At 40.1% G+C, this 17856-nt stretch overlaps 3 protein-coding genes across 3 annotated transcripts in view; 2 read left to right on the top strand and 1 right to left on the bottom strand.

Annotated features, from left to right (window-relative positions):
* wnk4a (WNK lysine deficient protein kinase 4a) overlaps positions 1 to 816 on the top strand; it is a gene marked incomplete at its 5' end in the record, with an annotated part of 36469 nt that extends 35653 nt beyond the window's left edge. Inside the window, 3 exons of the mRNA XM_083903476.1 lie at positions 184 to 389; positions 490 to 584; positions 677 to 816. Of these exons, the coding sequence (XP_083759602.1) occupies positions 184 to 389; positions 490 to 584; positions 677 to 679 (304 nt within the window). The 3' untranslated portion in view covers positions 680 to 816. The remainder of the gene's footprint in view (positions 1 to 183; positions 390 to 489; positions 585 to 676) is intronic.
* Positions 817 to 2494: 1678 nt separating this feature from the next.
* On the bottom strand, positions 2495 to 3954 carry coa3a (cytochrome C oxidase assembly factor 3a; the record flags this gene model as incomplete). Its single annotated transcript, XM_083903924.1, has 2 exons — positions 2495 to 2892; positions 3759 to 3954. The coding sequence occupies 2 exons, from the start codon at positions 3952 to 3954 to the stop codon at positions 2789 to 2791; spliced, it is 300 nt and encodes a 99-aa protein (XP_083760050.1). The 3' UTR covers positions 2495 to 2788.
* cntd1 (cyclin N-terminal domain containing 1) lies at positions 3953 to 6904 on the top strand (the record flags this gene model as incomplete). Its single annotated transcript, XM_083903694.1, has 7 exons — positions 3953 to 3989; positions 5208 to 5283; positions 5370 to 5532; positions 5644 to 5806; positions 5922 to 6066; positions 6527 to 6623; positions 6791 to 6904. 7 exons carry the CDS (start codon positions 3953 to 3955, stop codon positions 6902 to 6904), a joined length of 795 nt encoding a protein of 264 aa, XP_083759820.1.
* Positions 6905 to 17856: the final 10952 nt, after the last annotated feature.

The following is a 17856-nucleotide window of genomic DNA, read 5'->3' as shown; positions in this document are numbered from 1 at the left end:
TTTGGGGAGCACATTTCAGTGACTTTCATTACCAACTTTTATGGTGTAGACATAATGATTTGAGATAAAAATCTACATTTTCTAAAGGGTAATTCCCCTGAAAATGAATCTCCAGCAAAAGGTTGTTGTCAGAATGTCAGGTGTCAGTGTCATTTTTTTTTTTTTTTCACTTCTGTCCCTTAGACATCTGACAGAGGTTCAGACCCTGCAGGCTGCCCAGAAGAAAGAGATTGAGGAGCTGTATCAGAAGATGGGCAAGGTTCCTCCGCCCGGCATCGTCTCTCCTGCTGCTATGCTGTCCAGCCGACAGCGCCGCCTCTCTAAGGGAAGCGGTTTCCCCACCTCCCGCAGGAACAGCCTGCAGCGTTTGGACATATTGCCAATCCAAGGTAAAGGAAAAACATCCTTTTATTTGATTTTTCTAGTCAGTCTACTGAATGTGACAACTTCATGTGACGGTATATAAACAGCCAATGTCAATTGTTTTAGGTATTATTAGAAGAAACTCCATTGGAGGCAGCAGTAGTGGGTCCCAGGATAAACACAGCAGAGGGGTCACCTTTGCTACTGACATTAGTAGAATGGTGAGTGTTCAATCACTGCATTAACAAACTTTGTGTATTTATTAAAACATTTTTTAACTCATAATACAATACTTTCCATCTCTCTTTCCTAGTAAGAAATGTTCAGCCAAGCATGCTGTACATGTCTGGACTACCTCATCTGAAGTGTGACTGCGACAGTCTAACCCCCGTCCTGCAGGAGGATCACTTCAACACTTTACACCAGCACTCCGATCAACAAAAATTTGCTTCCGTCTGCCAGTGGCCGTTTACCTCAGTAAATCTGGATTTACACAGGAAACTGCGACGCTTATGTCAGTTTTCTGCCTTTTCTGTTTTAAGAGTTGAGGTGAATTTGCTGCAGTATGAGCACAGAATGATAAACCGGTCTGCGTCACATTCTCTTGTAAATAAACGACTTGAGCAGACAGTTCACAGGTGACCAGCTTCTGGTCCGGCTGCCACATGGCCTTGCAGAATGCCACATTGCAGTTTGCATCAAATATTTTCTTTGAGCAAGCTTTTTTTTTTTTTTTTTTCAGTAAAGTGCTGTAGCGTTGTGGCCTTGTGAGCTGCAGTGGCACTTGTTATTAGCTCCGAGCTAGAATGACTTAAGTCGCAGTTTTTCTGCCCGTCTGACTCACTGCCGTTCATCATTCGAAGCACAGTAATGTGAACCACAGCGAACCTCTGACTTGTACTAACAGTCCTTACATGGATAACATGTTTAATCCCAAAATGTATTTGCTGATATCTCTGCACGTTTTTAACATACTCTCATTTAGTGGAGTTGATTTCCATCCTGCCTTCCTGGGGCTGACTAAAATACAGTTTGAATTATTAAACTGTATTATTTAGTGTATCGTAAGGTTCTGATCACGTGTTTTCTCTTGTCAGCCTGGACAGGTTTGACCGATTCTTCATGTTGTATAGCCGAATCATGAGAAAGCATGAAGATGATGACGCAACGGGAAGAAAAGTTGTACATGGGTTACAAATGCTGGCATGTAGCGTGCTTCAGAAGAAACCTTTATTTTTTATCTTGTGAAAAGCAAAGTGCAGAAGCGTAGAGAATTGTTCTTCAGTTTCCAAACCGTATAGACAATGTTTCCTTATGTTGATTGGTTGTGGAAAAATCCACCTAGGTTTTAGACTACTGGCTTGTACATGTGTATATAGTAGAGCGCCTTTATAGATCACGTTTACACATTAAGAGTAAACTAAAAAATTTCAGCAACCTTAACTTTTGCTCAAGCAAAAAAAAAAAAAATCATACGTGTTGCTTGTTCCATGATTCAAGCACCTTGTGCACTTTAGTCATTTTTAATTCTCAGTCATTTTGTGGATAAAACTGTGCTCGCTCGAGGAGGATATGCTTTCCTTTTTTGTTTTTCCTTCGTCTTCAGTTCGTCTGGTCGCATTATTACGTACTTGATCACAGTTAAGTTGCTCCATGGTCCCACAGGTTTAAATTATTTATGTATTGTGGGATTTGGATAAATCAATTCAAGCTGTGAATGTGTAGATGTTGCCTTATGAAAATATTCCCCTGCACACACACACTGAATGTTCCTGGCAGTTCAACTCCTGTAATGTTCATAATATATCAAAGACATTTCAAAATTTTGAATGTAAATATGCAATTGTATTGCTTTCTGAAGCTGCTGTCCTGTCGAGCTGAATCTGTGCCTTTCCTTTTCAATGTCTTATTTTTTTTTTTCATTTTACTCTCAATTATTGGTGGCTAGATCAAACTCTATTTCAAACGTTGACGAAAATAAATGCAACTGTAAATACCAACGTTCTGTCTTCTGTCTTAGCATCATATACATAGTTCCACTGAGCCATTGTGTGAAAAAAATCAAATACATGACATTTTTTTATTAACAAATCATCTTTTTTATACATAAATATTGTTTGAACAGGTCGATCCTTGTAATTTCAGCAGTGTTACAGAGATTATTCGCTTTTATATTTAGTACATTTCCTTTAAACTGTACCCTCATCACATGAGATTAAGCTTTAAGTCAGCAACAGAACCACACAGTGACCCTTCACGCTGATGACAAAGGCCACTCCGCTGTCCCAACATAAAAGTAAGAAAGAAAAATATGAATGGGAAAAAAACAAAAAAAACAGGCTGCATCAGTGTCCACATATGTCCATTCTTGATTAAGTGCAGAACAGACTTGCAGTCCAACGACAGGCAGGAAACTCTTCGCATCTCAGTTGGCATCAGTCTTTGGCTCCTGTGCCCTTGCACGCCTGGCCTCCTCATCGAGTTCATCGACGACGTGCTCCTGAGAGACGGAATAAAACGTGTAGCCATCTAGTGCAGGGAGCATGTGGTCAAGGCAAACAGGTGGGAGGAAGAAACAATAATATAACAGATATTACATGGCAACAAGCAGCATGTTATCCAGGTGCAACTCTACTGCTTTCAATAGTCAAGAGAGCCACGGTTAAAAATATCCTCCTTACTCAATAAAATGACTGCAATCATTGATTGATTAAGTGAAATTAAAGTGAACATTGCTGAATTATTTGGTCCCCAATGACAGTAAAACGAACATATTTGGCTTATGGATGAAAAAAACAAAATTAAAAAACACTAAATCCTGCTGATTTAACGTCATATTAGTTTTTGTAAGCTGTTCTGTAAAACTACATATGTAATTGAATTATAATGGTAAATCAACACCAATACAATAAGACATTATCAATAATCAGGGCAAACCGAAGCCAGATTAAGGCATAATGGCACTTGAACGTGTCATAAGTGCTGGAGAGAGAAACAACTAGCTTCCAACATACTTTTTAAAAGATATAGAGAATACAGAATAAAAAATACATTTGAATATAAAGTACTCCAAGACAACAACATCCAGATTCAAACTTTGCCGTGAAGGCAGTAGAGCCGCTGACTCATTTATCGTCACAGGAAATGACCTACCTGTCATGTTAGCATTCAGTACACCAGTATCAATCCGTCCAACTATTATAGCTAGTTATGTTTCCTCTGCAGTAGTTCAGAAATGGCGTGAACAAATGTTTCGTTATGGTCAACGTGTTCAAAGTTCCAAATTAAACCCAGGGGCCACAGAATAAACCTAGCATGCTAAGCAAGCTAACGTTACGTAGTTAACCTTGTGTAGTGTGAACGCGTGAGTGTGTGTGTGTGTTCGGCAAGGATACAGATTCCCATCACAACTGCTCCAATGGCGAGACCCAAGGCCGCGTTCCTGCCCCCCATCCTCTGCGTTCTCTTCTTCCACTGTTCCCGCTCAATCTGCGTGATGAAGTACCTCTGTTGTGGGGAGAGATCCTCTTTTAGAGGGTCTACTCTGGTCGCAAAGGGAGCATCTGACTTCGGCGGCGTTTTGTCAGCCATGTCTGCTGCTAGTCACTTCAAGCTGTTTCACCACGGTCATACGCAGCGCTGTTTCCCAAAACATCTTCCGTGTTCGCTGAGTTTAAGTTCGCTCTTGGTGGCCCATCCCTGTGTTGTGAGATCTGCGCTGTAAGGAAGACACACCTTCCACGTACAGAGCAAACGGAACAAGTCTGTCCAACTTCCAAATGAGTCCCCCCCGGTAGCTTTTTTGTTCCTGCAAAGAGACGTTACTGGTCCTGGAATACATACTATGCTCCAACAGCTCCATCTTCTGGGAGAAATGAGGTTCAAATTCAGTTACATTTAGGTTTTTCCAAGTTATTTTTGTTTTTGACTCTTAAATATAAACGTGACGTTGTGTAAAGGTAATGGTTGTGGTCAGTGAATGTAAAATGGCGAACCAATTAATTCACTGCAAGTTTCGGGAAGCATCTGGTGACCTTCTCATGGATTTTCTTATTAATCTCAACAAACGAAACAAAGAAAACCTCAGCAGTTTATCAAAATGTAACGGAGTATTCAGAGATAAAAGAGTCGTTGGTAAGTTGTATAAGATATCAATCAAACATTTGAATTGCTCGGTTATTCGAAAATCTTAAAATAAGTAATTATGTGATTTATTTTTTTCTTGTGCCACACAGCTGTACTAATTAGCAGCAAGGTAACTTCCTGTCTAATAGCAAGTGTTTTATTTGTTTTTAACTATTATTACTATGTACATTATCATTTCATAAATAGCATAATAATATAATCTGAATCATTCAATACTCAATACTTTATGGGTGCTGCTAATATCTTTATATTTTCTATTTTCATAGTAAGTAGCCTATACTGTAGACATTTATCTGTTGGTGTAGTTTTCTGGCACAATCATTTTCAGGTGTTTGAGATGAACTCTGTGTCACCCACTGTTCCCTGTCACTCTATAGACTTCACAAGCATGGGATTATTATGAGGGCTGTCATTACTGACATCAGTTCTCAATGCTTACTCCGTGAGGTAGCAGAGTCTCAGCTGCTATTTTTTGTGTGTTTTGCTGGTGGGTGGTGTCGAAACCCAGCTTGTTTATGATTCAATGTTTTCGTGTTTTAACATACATGGCTCTTGGCAGTTATTTTGTACATATATGAAGAAAGAGAATAATCATTTTGAATGAAGATTATGTGTCCTTTTCTCTTGCCTTACTTTATTGGAATTGGAAGATACTTACTGCTTTTGTGAACACTGTGTTTCCCTCTCCCGTCTCTCAGAGTACATCCTTCTGATAAGCAGAGAAATGAGACTCGATCCACTGGTTGGATACCATGCAATTGAATTACTTCAAAGGTAATAATGAGCCGCACGTATGCTATTACCCTACATACCTTATGCGTCACAGCCATGCCTTGATTGTGAATAATTATCTCCCTCAGATTCATGGTCAAGCACCTTAGGGATTTGTTCACTGCCCACTCATCAGCTGGTGATCAGCCGAGAAGATACGAGGCGGCGTTTTTTCACAAGATCAAGGAGAAATTCCCAATCCTCATCTTCTCCTGCGTCCAACTTGCGAGCAAACTGTCATTGTACAGGCAGGTTAGTTCTGAGAAGTCTACCATTAATAACTGAATTCCCCATGGATGAAAAATAAACAAATCTTCTTCATAAACTAACATAAACTTGCTTGTTCGTGCTATATTTTTTTAGATGATCAACAACAAGGCTGCTGTGCAGTTCCTGCATTCAGTCGGCATAAGCGTTTCTGCACAGTCTCTCTTCAAATCAGAGATGATGATCTTGAAAGGGCTTGAATTCAGACTGGATGTCCCAAATCCTCTGACGTACATGGAAATACTTCTGGAGGTACTTGGTAAGACATATATTTAGTAAACGACTTTTGTCACATATTAGGAAATACATTAAACTAATAATAATACAAATAGCTTTTGTGATTTGTGGTGATTAACACAATTGGTGATTTCCAGGACACAATGAGCCATCCATCCATGTGGAGCGCCTGTATGACATGGGCCATCATGTTCTTCAGTTTGTCAGCCTACAGCGGACTCCCATCTATGAGACATTGCTAAAGACAACCAGTCAATGTCTCAACCCAACCAGAGAACAGAGGTATCATATTTCTCTTGCAGCCATGTTTCCTGATGTTTTGGGACAGGTGGTTACTGCCATGGTCGAGTGGACAGGCTGATTGATCGATCGTTGAGTAGACTGCAAGCAGCTGTGAACTGTCAATGTTGTTTTGGTTTCCAACGCTTCTTTGTGCTATCTTGTTTCACACGTCTCGACCCAGTGCAATGCAGTCACTCAAGAGGTATTTAATAATGATGAAGAACAGCCTGCATTTTGTGAGTGGGGGAAATGATCAAACCTGTCATAGCTGTGGTTCTTTTTGGCCACTTGGAGGCAGCAAAAACAAGCTGTGAGCCTGTAGATAGCAAGCAGCAACACACCATCAAAACAGTCATGAAATAATATTGGCAATCATGTCAGAGCTGCGTTTCGGCCATCTGGCAAATTTAAGTCAAATATTCACTCGATAAGATGCCGTTATCTGCATTTAAAAAAACAGAGAGAAGTTTGCGACGGTGACTGAAGACAACATGCTTCTTGGTGTCACTGTCATTGCCGTGGCTACGTTCATCCTCTTCGTCAAAAAATGGGAACAGGTGAGATAATACTGAGCCATTGCAAATTATGTAAACACAGTTTAAATGTCAGCACCATAGAAAGTGTACAAACATCAAGTGTACTGATTGTTTGTATGTGCTTTGTCTGTTACGCCATACAAGCTGTTTTTATCCATGCAGACTAACTTCCTCTTCATGTATCACAGGTTGTGGGAGAACTGAGCCATATCACAGGAATCTCGAAGAGGAGCATCAGCGATTTTACTCATGTGATAGTGATGCAGATCAGTGGATCCAGTTTTCATGTAACATCAGCTTGAGTCTTAATAACACTCACCCACTAAAACTGTGTTATTTCACTAGTTGTAGATTTTTGGGCAGAAAAAGTACTCTGAATTTTTGTGAATTGAAGATGTTGACGTACCAAATAGATTATTTTATAACTCTTGTAGGGCTTTGATATAGCAATTAACATTTGACACAAGTGTGCTTTCATTTTCTTTTCATTTTAAATGCAACTGTGATTTGCTCACCTTAATTAGAAGCATTGTGGTTTGTTGTGGTACTTATTTTATTTCTAATATGTTGTTGTTGTCACATGACAATCTGAGTGACATCTGAATCTGAATCTTTTTTTTTTATTGGGACAATTAGAAACGTCATAATAAAAATCTGGGATATGAATCCAGCCTGACTCCTGTTGTTGTACTTCAAGACAATTTTAAATCTCTAGAATGAGGGAATAATGTTGAGCAGTGGTGGTACTCCCAGGAAATCACCCAGTGTCTCAGCACTGGAGAGACACTCACTCACATACCCACTCTGTTCTTCATACAAATCAACAAATACAAGCCAAATTACAAGAAGACAATAACAGACATTAGAGAACCTAACAACCATCAATCATGTCCATCAATTTTTTGGTGAAACTACGCACATAGATATTAGGGACACAGACCGATAAGACCCTTGTATACAAGTTTGTACCAATGAGACCTTCGATTGGCTTTGAATAAAAAGAATTCATAAATAGTAATGGTAAAAAGAAAAACACCTAGGCCTATCAAATCCTGTTATAAACCAACAGTGAAAAACATATCACAGAAACAGTATGCAGTAATGTCTTGGTTTCTACGGGAGTTCGCATGATGGCAGGACACCAAGCCTTTGTTCCTTGGGTATCCTGACTCAGACAAAACACTTTTCCCAGAGCTGCATGGGGGCGACTGTAGGTGGCAAGAAGAGAGGGTTGGGAGTCTGACTGTCAAGGAAAGTTATTTTGTTAGAGCGTTATTGGATGCAGCCGGGGTTCTTTTATATTCTGACTTCCATATAGAGTGAGTTGCCTCATGGACATGAAAATGGGGGGGAAAGGTTGCATAACATGAATCTCCACTGTCCCAGTTTTTTTTATCCTGAAAAAAAAAACCCATTCACACAGTACAACAAAGGAAATATATTTATATTTAAAGCTAACACAAAGCTTTCGCTTCACTTTCTAAACCCATTTGTTTCTTTCACGTTAAACCTACAGAGATTTTTGGCACCTTGTCTCTCCACATACACACAGTAGCTTCCGGCACACACTCTATTATAACATAACAGATGGCTGCCAGCGAGTGTGGAACAACATTTGCAGATATCATCAGGTGTGAAATAATCTTAGAGCAAGCAAGGCAGCAGGAGGCTGTAACACCTGTTTCTACTCTCAGGTGTATTTACTGCGTGAGGTTGGCTGCTACTACACTCTACAGCCTCTACGCTGAGGTACTTTTATGACCTCATTGCACGGTTTCCCACAAGCTGTTATGAGAGGAATTACATCATTATTTATTATGATCGACGTCATCATCATTATTTTTACATTTATAATTGTGTTCTTTAATATTTGCAGATATGACAGGGGCTGCATTTCAGCCAATTTATTAAATAGATGTCTCAAACGGATGTATATATACATATATATATATATATATATATATATTTTCTAACTTAATCAAGCTTCCTGTAAATGATTACCTTAGTGATTACCTTAGTGATTACCTTAGTGATTACCTGCCACCACATTACTTTGGTATCACCAGGCTAAAATAAAAGTCTTCAGGGGATTTGTTTTAAATGGCTGACATACCAAATGAGCAAATCAGCTCTTTAGGGATCTGCCCCTGTCTCTCCCTAACAACGGTTGCTATGCTCACTTTTGCTCACTGTTGCTACTGGATGTTCTGTGAGAGTTAAAGCAGCCTGTCATTTTGTGTTGCTGTTTTTCTTCTACTTTGGAGGGAAAAAAAACATTATTATTTTCCTGTCGAATTTGAATTAAACATGCAGATGCAAAACGGGAAAGAAAAAAAAAAATGTAGCCTGGAGGTACTTAGATCTTTTACTTAAGATAAGGTAGTAGAACCACTTTTTGATAAGGCAACATTTATTAATGCTTAGAAATGGCTGATAAACCATTAACCTGCTATTATAGTTTTACAGGAACTTTATGAGCAAATGTGTTTGGACCTCCCCAGTCTCTGAAAAAGACCTGTGGCACATTTGGTTGACACACTGTATAATAAATGCATCATAGTTCATTTGCTCTATCATATAAACTCTATAGCATAACAGGAGGATAGTATAAAGGAGCAGAATATAAGAGACATTTACTTAGCAATTATTAAATAGGAATGGTGCATGTGACATGCCCTGGTAGTATGTGTAAATTATTGTCTTATCAGTCATACATGTAATATTAGCACCTGAGCATGCTTCTTCCAAAACAAAAGCATTTTGTTGAAATAAGGGAAATACTTATGAGTGGTGCATCATAGCTTAGTAGCGCCCCCTAACATGAAACCTAGTATCATGGAGCTGAAACTGACTTACAGTACACCAAAATTCAGCAAACTTGGTGGAAATATGTAACAGCCCAAACAAACTAACTCTTTTGTCCATCTTGGTGAATTAAACACATAAAAACCAAGTCAAGTGCACAGCACCACCTGCTGGCAGGGTGGTGGCTGCGAGGGCCTGCGCAATGCTGCTTGCAGCTTTAATTTCCATTTATATTATTCACAAAAGTAAACCAGAACAATAAAAACATATTTAGCAACACACATTTCTGTCTGAATCTTTGTTCCATCATAACACACAGTCACAGTAGAGACCCTTTCATCTTTGAGTCTTATATTAAAATCTGAGAGAAGTTTATAAGAAACTCTCTCCAATCACACAGGAGCCTGAGCTCCGGTGGGTTAAGTAGAGGATCAGGGGATTCACTGAGTCACTGTCTTACTTCTCTAGCTACCCATGACTCTGCTAATCTCCCTGCAATTTTGTGTTTTGTGTCCATTAATCTTAGTTCCCCCTGTAGACGGCTTTATGGAGTGTAGGCTGCACAGTCACCTTCACTATTTTCACTCTTTTTATTCTTTGTATTCACGCTGAGGGGAACGAACAGTGAAAGACAGGGAGAGGAAAAAAAAAAAAGCTGTGACGGGAGGTTTGAAGCTTATGTGTTTCCAGGCAATGTTTGTTGGTGTGGGGGGTGGGGGGGGTGGGGGGTGTATAGGGATAGTGGTTGGGGACTATCTGTGACCACCTCATCCATCACACTCACTCACACCACTGCTCCCCCCCCACACACACACACATAGACATACACATAAACAGAGTATGTCAGATACCCTGCACTGATGCCTGTTTCCAGGGCCTCCCTCAAGTATTTCTCATTACCATTTGCAGAGAGGGTGCCTTTTAAAGTACAAATATGCCCTTTGGCAGGTTCACTATGGCTGCCAACTGAAGGCTATATTTAGGTACAATTCTTACAAGCCGAGACATATGATGTTGGCAACTGTCAAATGTGAGATAAGGATAATCTCTATCTGTTTTTAGACTGTGTGATGAGTTTTTATGACGGAGCACATCGTGCCATCAGTTTTTTTTTTAGAGTAACACTAAAATGATGATTAAAAAGATTACATTGATGGGGGAAAAAAGAGTACTTTAGTGGGCCATTTCACTGCTACTACAGTGTGAGCCCTGTGAAGCTCACACTCAAAAAGGCAAAGGTTACACTCGTAGTTGATCCTAGACAGGCTGTTGAAGAAGGTATAGTCTGTCACTAGTGCGTGAGTAAATATACTCAGTGTTTACTGAAAAAGGAGCGGCTACGCTGAGCGGGAGAAAACTGCAGTGAGAGGCTCATATCTGAATACATGCTGGTCATGAATTAATCACAGAATAAGAATAAGCACATTGCAGTTAAGGTCAGATAAGCGTGTCTTTGTAGATTCTCATTCATCCAGCTCATAGTGAAATGGTAAATGCTATGTATTTATATTTATTTATTTATTTAGCACCACTCAGAGCTGCTTCACACTGCAGTTTTTCCATTCATCCATTCACACCCACTGACAGACACATTCACTTAGCACAACTACTGTATGTGCAGCACTTTCTCTACCAGCACAACCTTCAGGAGCGATGTGGGGTGAAGTGTCTTGCCCAGGGACACATCCGCATGTAGGCTAGTGGAGCCAGGGATCTAACTCACAACCCCAACAGTTGAAGGACAGCCTGCTCTACACTCTTAGAAATAAAAGTGCTAAGTAGAACCATAGAGTTCTTTGGCTTGTCCTCATAGGAGAACCATTTTTGACTCCAGGTAGAACCTTTTTTTTTTATAAAGGTTCCACCTGGAACCCTTTTGGAGGGTTTCACCAAGAACCCTTTTAAATTCCTTTATTCAGGAAAGGGGTTTTAAAGGGTTCTCTGGATCATAATGGTTCTTACTGGAACCATTAGTGTTACCAAGAACCCTTGTAAAACCCTTTTTTCAGGGGAAAAAGGGTTTTTCAGAAGCAAATGGTTCCAGGTAGAACATCAGCCCTTGTAGAAGGACCCTTTTGGAACCTCTATTTCTAAGAGTATATACCACTGAGTCACATAATGGGGGTTTGATAATTGTGGGTTCGATTCTTGGCTCCGCTAGTCTACAAGCCAATGTGTCCTTGGGCAAGACACTTAACCCCACGTTGCTCCTGACAGCTGTGCCGGCAGTGTGTGAGTGGGTATGAAAGATGAGTGATAGGAAAATGTATGAAAGTGTGAGTGAATGGGTGTAAATGGAAACTGTAGTGTAAAGCAGCTTTGAGTGGTCATCAAGACTGGAAAAGCGCTATATAAATTTACATTTACCATAATGTATTGAATCTGTTGCAACTTGACTAGTGGATTTCAATAATCAACACCAGTGTGTCAGACATATATTTTGATTCACTTAATCAGAAAGAATCAGCAAGTAGAATTGTGTTGAATGAAAAGGCTTTTAAAATAGACAATCACCAGTCATTGACATTGATAGAAAAATATAATCAATATAAATTGTTGATCCTTCAAATAAACAATGTATATTAGTTAAATTATGATGAATTACACAGGTGCCTCACATGTTAATGTCAGTCAGCTCAAGGCCATTGAACCCCTATGCCATGTTGATGCACTGCGCGTAGTTAGTTTTGCTCCCTGATTGTAATTCTGGCTGATAGGCCTGTAATTTTATTGACGGATTGAGGAGGAGGTCAGACTAATGTCTGACTCTGGCCAACCTTTTGTCCATCTATCATTTCAAATGGCAAACGCCAGGGGAGAGGAATTGAAGTTTGATTGGCATCGACCTTGTTTCACTTGAATAATTATGAATGATTTAGGTATTAGTTCCTCTTTTCATCATACATTATTCATTATACCTGTCTTCTACCCCCCACACTATTCTGAGCATGTATTGCATCTGAGTAGCATCAAGATGCTTGGTGGGAAACTGGAAATACTGTACTGGTAATCCCAAAGGTGCCGTACTATACGTGACTGCGATCTGTTGAGTGACGGTTTATTGTGCAAGATATTGTTGGGACACAACATTCTCTAATAGAAATCTACTGGCTGATAAATTCAAAGTGATTTCTGTTTCACATTTTTGGATAGATATATTTATGGGGCCCACACCTTCTGCAGCATGCACCCAGATAATGTTTTTTTTGAACACTCTGTGTCTGTAACAGGCATTATTAGATTAGTTTTGGATCATGTTGATTTTGTGTTGAGCTTCAGCAATGTATTTGCCTCTTCAAGTTATGAAAATGACTTGGAAAACAATTTGTTTTCTGTGCAACCTGTTAGTTAAAGATCCAGTGTGTAACAATATAAACATTTCTGTCAAGTCAGATTTGAAAATCCACTAGTTTGGGGGCAGGCCTAAGAATAACAAACAGCACAGAGTGTAAGAGAGGAGCGGGTTGTGAGAGTGCTTACATCTTTGGTATGCTAAGGTTACTGTAGTTTCCTGATGCGCTTAGGAAAGGGAGTGGTGGGCTATGTTTGTTGCTCTGTGCAGTCACAACAAGGGTCTGGCTGCGGCCTGTCTCGCTCACAGCAAGTCCCCAGATATTCTTGGCAGTCTCACATGAGATGTCACAAATTCTTACACACTGGACCTTTAAAGGCACCATATGTAAGAATGTGGCCAAGAACGGTTACTACACTCAAATTCAAAATAGCGAGGTCTTTTAGGTGTTGTTTTCTCCGCCATTGTAGCTCAGACCTAACTGGCAGCCCGAGGTTGCTCGGCAGCTGAGACTCTACTGACTGCATGATTGGTAGACGGCGGTTGGTGGCACCACATGCCAAAACATGATTTCAAAACATAAACATGATTTGTAGTCCGCAAAATATATTTTTTAATGTGAATATTTTGACTGTAGTGTTGTTGTTTGTGAGTTCAGTATTTTATATGAACATTATTCCTGAGTCTCTGTGACATATTAGGAGGATTTTATGGCCAGTTGCTTTAGATTTATTACATAATGCACCTTCAAATAAAAATCTGCAATTGCAACCGATCTGACCCAGTCTCTGGAAATGACTGGTTCATACCAGTGCATACTTTTTTATTTATGTATTTTTATTTTTGTGGCTTCTGTAAAATGTTCATCTTTGTAGCTAGTGCAGTTCTGGATATTTCTGGGCTCTTATTTTGGTTTCGGCGCCTTTAACGTGACAACTTCTTGGTGCTTTTATTTTGAAAAACAAATGGCACCGGAAATCGTGTGTTTGATAGCTTTCATGGACTTGACGCAGTGATAGGCAGGTCAGCAGCAGCAGCAGCAGCTCCATGTTGCGGCGCTGCGTGGCACTGGGCACCGACTGTCTCTGACTGCACCACACACACACACACACAGGCGCATACATACTTGCGCACATGTTGTCAACGGCCGCGACACTTGGCTCACTCTGCGGGTGAGAAGAAGCCGTGAGCCCCGGTCACTGCTGCCTACTGCAGAGCGAGTCTGCGCCTTCTTATAACACCCATGAGAGTCGCAGCTGTTAGCGTCCTCTTCTTCTGCCTCTACAGTGGATGCAGCCGCTCGGATCGGTGCTGTTAACGCTTTTTTCCGGACCGATTGGGGGAACGTGGAGACGAGTGGTCGAGTTCTTGGACCGTGGAGCCGCGCAGAGAGCGCTGCAGCAGCAGCAGCAACAGCAGCAGACACTGTATAGGAGCAACAGCAGCAGCAGCAGCAGAGGAGGCACTGATGTGATGCCAAAGCTGGCCAGAAAAACAAAGCTTTCAAGGCTGAATCAGGTAATCTGTGCTTTTTGTTTTCTCCCCAACGGCAACTTCTGTCGATCCTCAACTAGTTTGTCATGTTCAAGTTCATCTGAGAAATAACCAGTGATCATTTATTTTTGTTTGAAGTGTCAGTTCTAGCAGCCGATCTATAACCTTTAATGTCTATTTATTGCTGCTGTTCATATAGGCAAAGCGCACCCTGGCAGCTAAGCCAATAAACACCCCCAGTAGTGTTTAATGAGATTGACTCAAAAGGTCCTTTGTGCACAATAACAAGCCATTTTTTTTCTCAGCAAACTGGAATATGTCTGGGTTTTTTTTTTTTTTTTAAACATGTCTTTTGTGAAAATGATCTGTGCAACACATTGATGTGGTTTGTTTAATTATATTGTTTATGGTGATAATCTCTCTCTCACACACACACACACATAGACTTCACTGGGCAGGGAGGCTGCTGCAAGATTTGCTGTAAAACAGAATCCTTTTCTGCAACATGGCAAAGGTGTATTAGTATAGCTGCAACAATTAATTGTTTATTCATTGGTTATTATATAAATCACCAAACACGTGTTTTCTGATTTAAGCTTCTTAAATATAAGTCATTTCTGATTTATTTGGTCATTTTTAGGTCTGATAATTACATTTTACACCATTTTCTGCATTTTTTTCCCCCAGTGATTCATTGAGAAAATGATGGACAGATTAATCTGTGGTGAAAATCGTTAGTTGCAGTGTTTGGTGAATGTTTTAGGTGACACACATGGGACAATTATAAGCTACTTTTTCCCTTTGTGTGCAACCTATATTTAACCTATACATCATAAGGTAGAAGGGGGTTGCCCACCCAAACAACATACTGTCCATAAAGTGAAGAGGTTTATATGGAAGAAGCTGTTCTTACTTGTTCAGTGGCTTCGGGCCAGCACCTACCTCACTCCTCACAGCCTGTTATCTGACATCTGGTCCTTCTCAACAGGGTCTTATGTGCTAATAGTATGTTTCGACAAAAGGCTGTTAATCTGGGTAATGCCTGTTGTTTGCAAGGGAAAATGCTTATTTCCTGATGATCACCATACGCCACTTTTTATAGTGGAAAATTGTTGGATAGTTGGGGGGGTATGTTGTAAGTGAGAACCTTGGCAGTTGTCTTAGGATGTGACTCGGGTTAGGATTGAACATGGAAGTGGTTTTGTAAAATAGCAAAACTGTCACTGAGGAAAAGGTTTTTATATGTATTTTTTTTGCGCTTGTTTACACATACACACAATCATGTATGGCTTTGCGATGTAGACGTTGTGAGGAAAAAATTGAGTTCCAGCACTCATGGTTTTTGTATGAGGCTGGAGATGCCTGCCGTCTTCGCTGTACTTTTTTTATTCAAGTTCTTGGTTGTCAGCTCGGCGTAGATAAAAGACATTCATCCTCAAAGTATTCTCTCATCACATCAGTGACATGTGCTAGTTTTGCTTCTCTCTTGCTATCCCAGCCCCTGACACACATCTGCGTGTTCACTGTGTGGAGCTTTTCTATTATGAAAACATGGTGTTATTTTTCCCTCCGTCTTAAGTTGACCATTCCTAAACTTTTTGTCTTTCTTTGTTATCTCTTTGTGCTGAAGGGGGGGGGGGGGGCAGTGACAAGTCCTTGTTTTCCAAAGCCTGAGCCAAGATGGTCCCTCCTGTCACACTCACTGAGAGGCCAGAAGTTAAAATGAAAAAGACTCGGCTGCCGCATTTGGTCAAAAGGATTTTTTAGAAAACTGAATTGACAGAAAACAGCCTTCAATCTCACTCTGCTCTTCAGAAACCTGCATTATAAATAAAAGACGGCACACATCTTTTAATACAAACTGATTAAAAGTAGCCACTCTCAACTCACAATGTCAGATCGAATGCACTCTATTGAGTGATAAATTATGCACGTCTGATTGAATTGTAAGTAATTCAGTTTAAACATTTCACGAATTCTTAGTTTGCGTCTCAATGGCTAATCCTCATTGGGAATATCTGAAACAAATGAGTCTTCTTACGTTAAAAACAACAAGTGTCGATTTTTCTTACACCAATGGATATCTGTCAGCTAGTTTCCAGACAAGCATCCAGATATTTTTATTGTGTTTCTATAGAACACCTCTGTGCCTCAGTGGTTACGCTGTCATCCCATGAAGAACAACAGCATCAGAGGTTTCAGAAAGCGCTCCAAAAATATCTCCACAGTGTTTTTCTTTTTGGTATAATAAAGGAGTTGAAGGATCTGATTTTACACTGAATGTAGTCTTGATAGATCGTCATTCAATGCAGTCAAAGTCATTTTTGCATAAGGTGTGAAAGCACATTCTTATTCGGTTGGTCTCAGGAAGTCACTGATTAGTCGAGAAGAGCGGATGAGGACGGCTGAGATAAAACTGGAACATCAAATGAAAAAAAAAAGTGCATTTACAACATTTACAGATTATTATACAATACCATTCAAGTTTTATCACGTTTAAACCCTTTTAATGTTTCTTTTGAAGTCACCGGCAGCTGTTTAGAGACCCTTAAACATATACCGTTAATGAATACACTCGCCATATCTGACAGCGTATTTTGCATTATTTTTTTTAAAGTAGCTGGAATTAATTAAGAGACTTCAAGCCGCGCAAGACTGTTTGACTGTTCCTTCAGATATGAAAAGGTCTGTTTTTTAATGAGGCAAAAATGGCTCTTTTGGTTTGCATCCACGGCCCGAGCCAGACAGCACTGGGGGTTGCTCTCTGAATCTTATCAGCTCTGAAAATGTGAGAGTATTTCCTGCATGGGGAATAAAGGTGTCGTCCTCAGGGATATTTCTGATTCATGCCACTGAGTGCTGATGCGAATTGCGGCCTTTTAATGCTGTTTTTTAAACGGGAAAAGCCTTTTGGGGAAACTAATGCTTGGCTTTTCAGTTTTTTTTAATGTACAAAAACAGGCACGTATGTGTGCACTGTAGCATGAATAGCATGATCATCACTTAAGAAAAAAAAATTGCACGGTAAAGGAAATAGAAATTGATATTTTGGTCATAATTTATTTCCTTCTTGGCCAGTAACTTAATTTAAGCCTGCATGAGTGGGGAAAGGCATTGATATTAGAAATGCAAGTCAAGGCGGACTTTGACCAGAGTTGATGAATGGCTGTATGTAAAACACAAGTACACCAATATATAAAATACACCTTCAGAGAAGAAAAAAGATGGTGCCCTGCCTATTGTTAATGAGGGACAGGTTGTCCCCAGGCATGTCCCCCATTTTCTGCTGAGGCCCTTTGAGTATGTAATAATGATGCAGAAAACGGCGCCTTCTTTGCGCTCCATTCTGTCTTGTTAGTGAACAGACTCTGACGCAAGTGGCCAATTTCCTCTCTGGATTTTCAGCTCCTCCGTCATTGGGATATTGCACTATAGTTTGCTCATGGTTATCCTTTCGTCTGCTGTACTGCGGGGGGTCAGGGACATTCATTGAGACCTGATTGGTACATTTCAACTCCATTCCTCCTCACCTAGTTGTATGACAAAGTCTTTGACTAGAGTTCAAGGTCTTGTATTGGGTGGGTATCATCCCTCTCTAGATGTACTGTCAGATGGTAGAGGTTGTTCTGGGGTATGATTTTTTTTTTCCACAAGTGCCACTTC

Source organism: Microchirus variegatus, assembly GCF_963457635.1.
Source record: "Microchirus variegatus genome assembly, chromosome: 17".
NCBI classification, from domain to species: domain Eukaryota; kingdom Metazoa; phylum Chordata; class Actinopteri; order Pleuronectiformes; family Soleidae; genus Microchirus; species Microchirus variegatus.
Note: the sequence above shows the minus strand (reverse complement) of the source record. Positions and strands in the feature narration are given on the sequence as shown.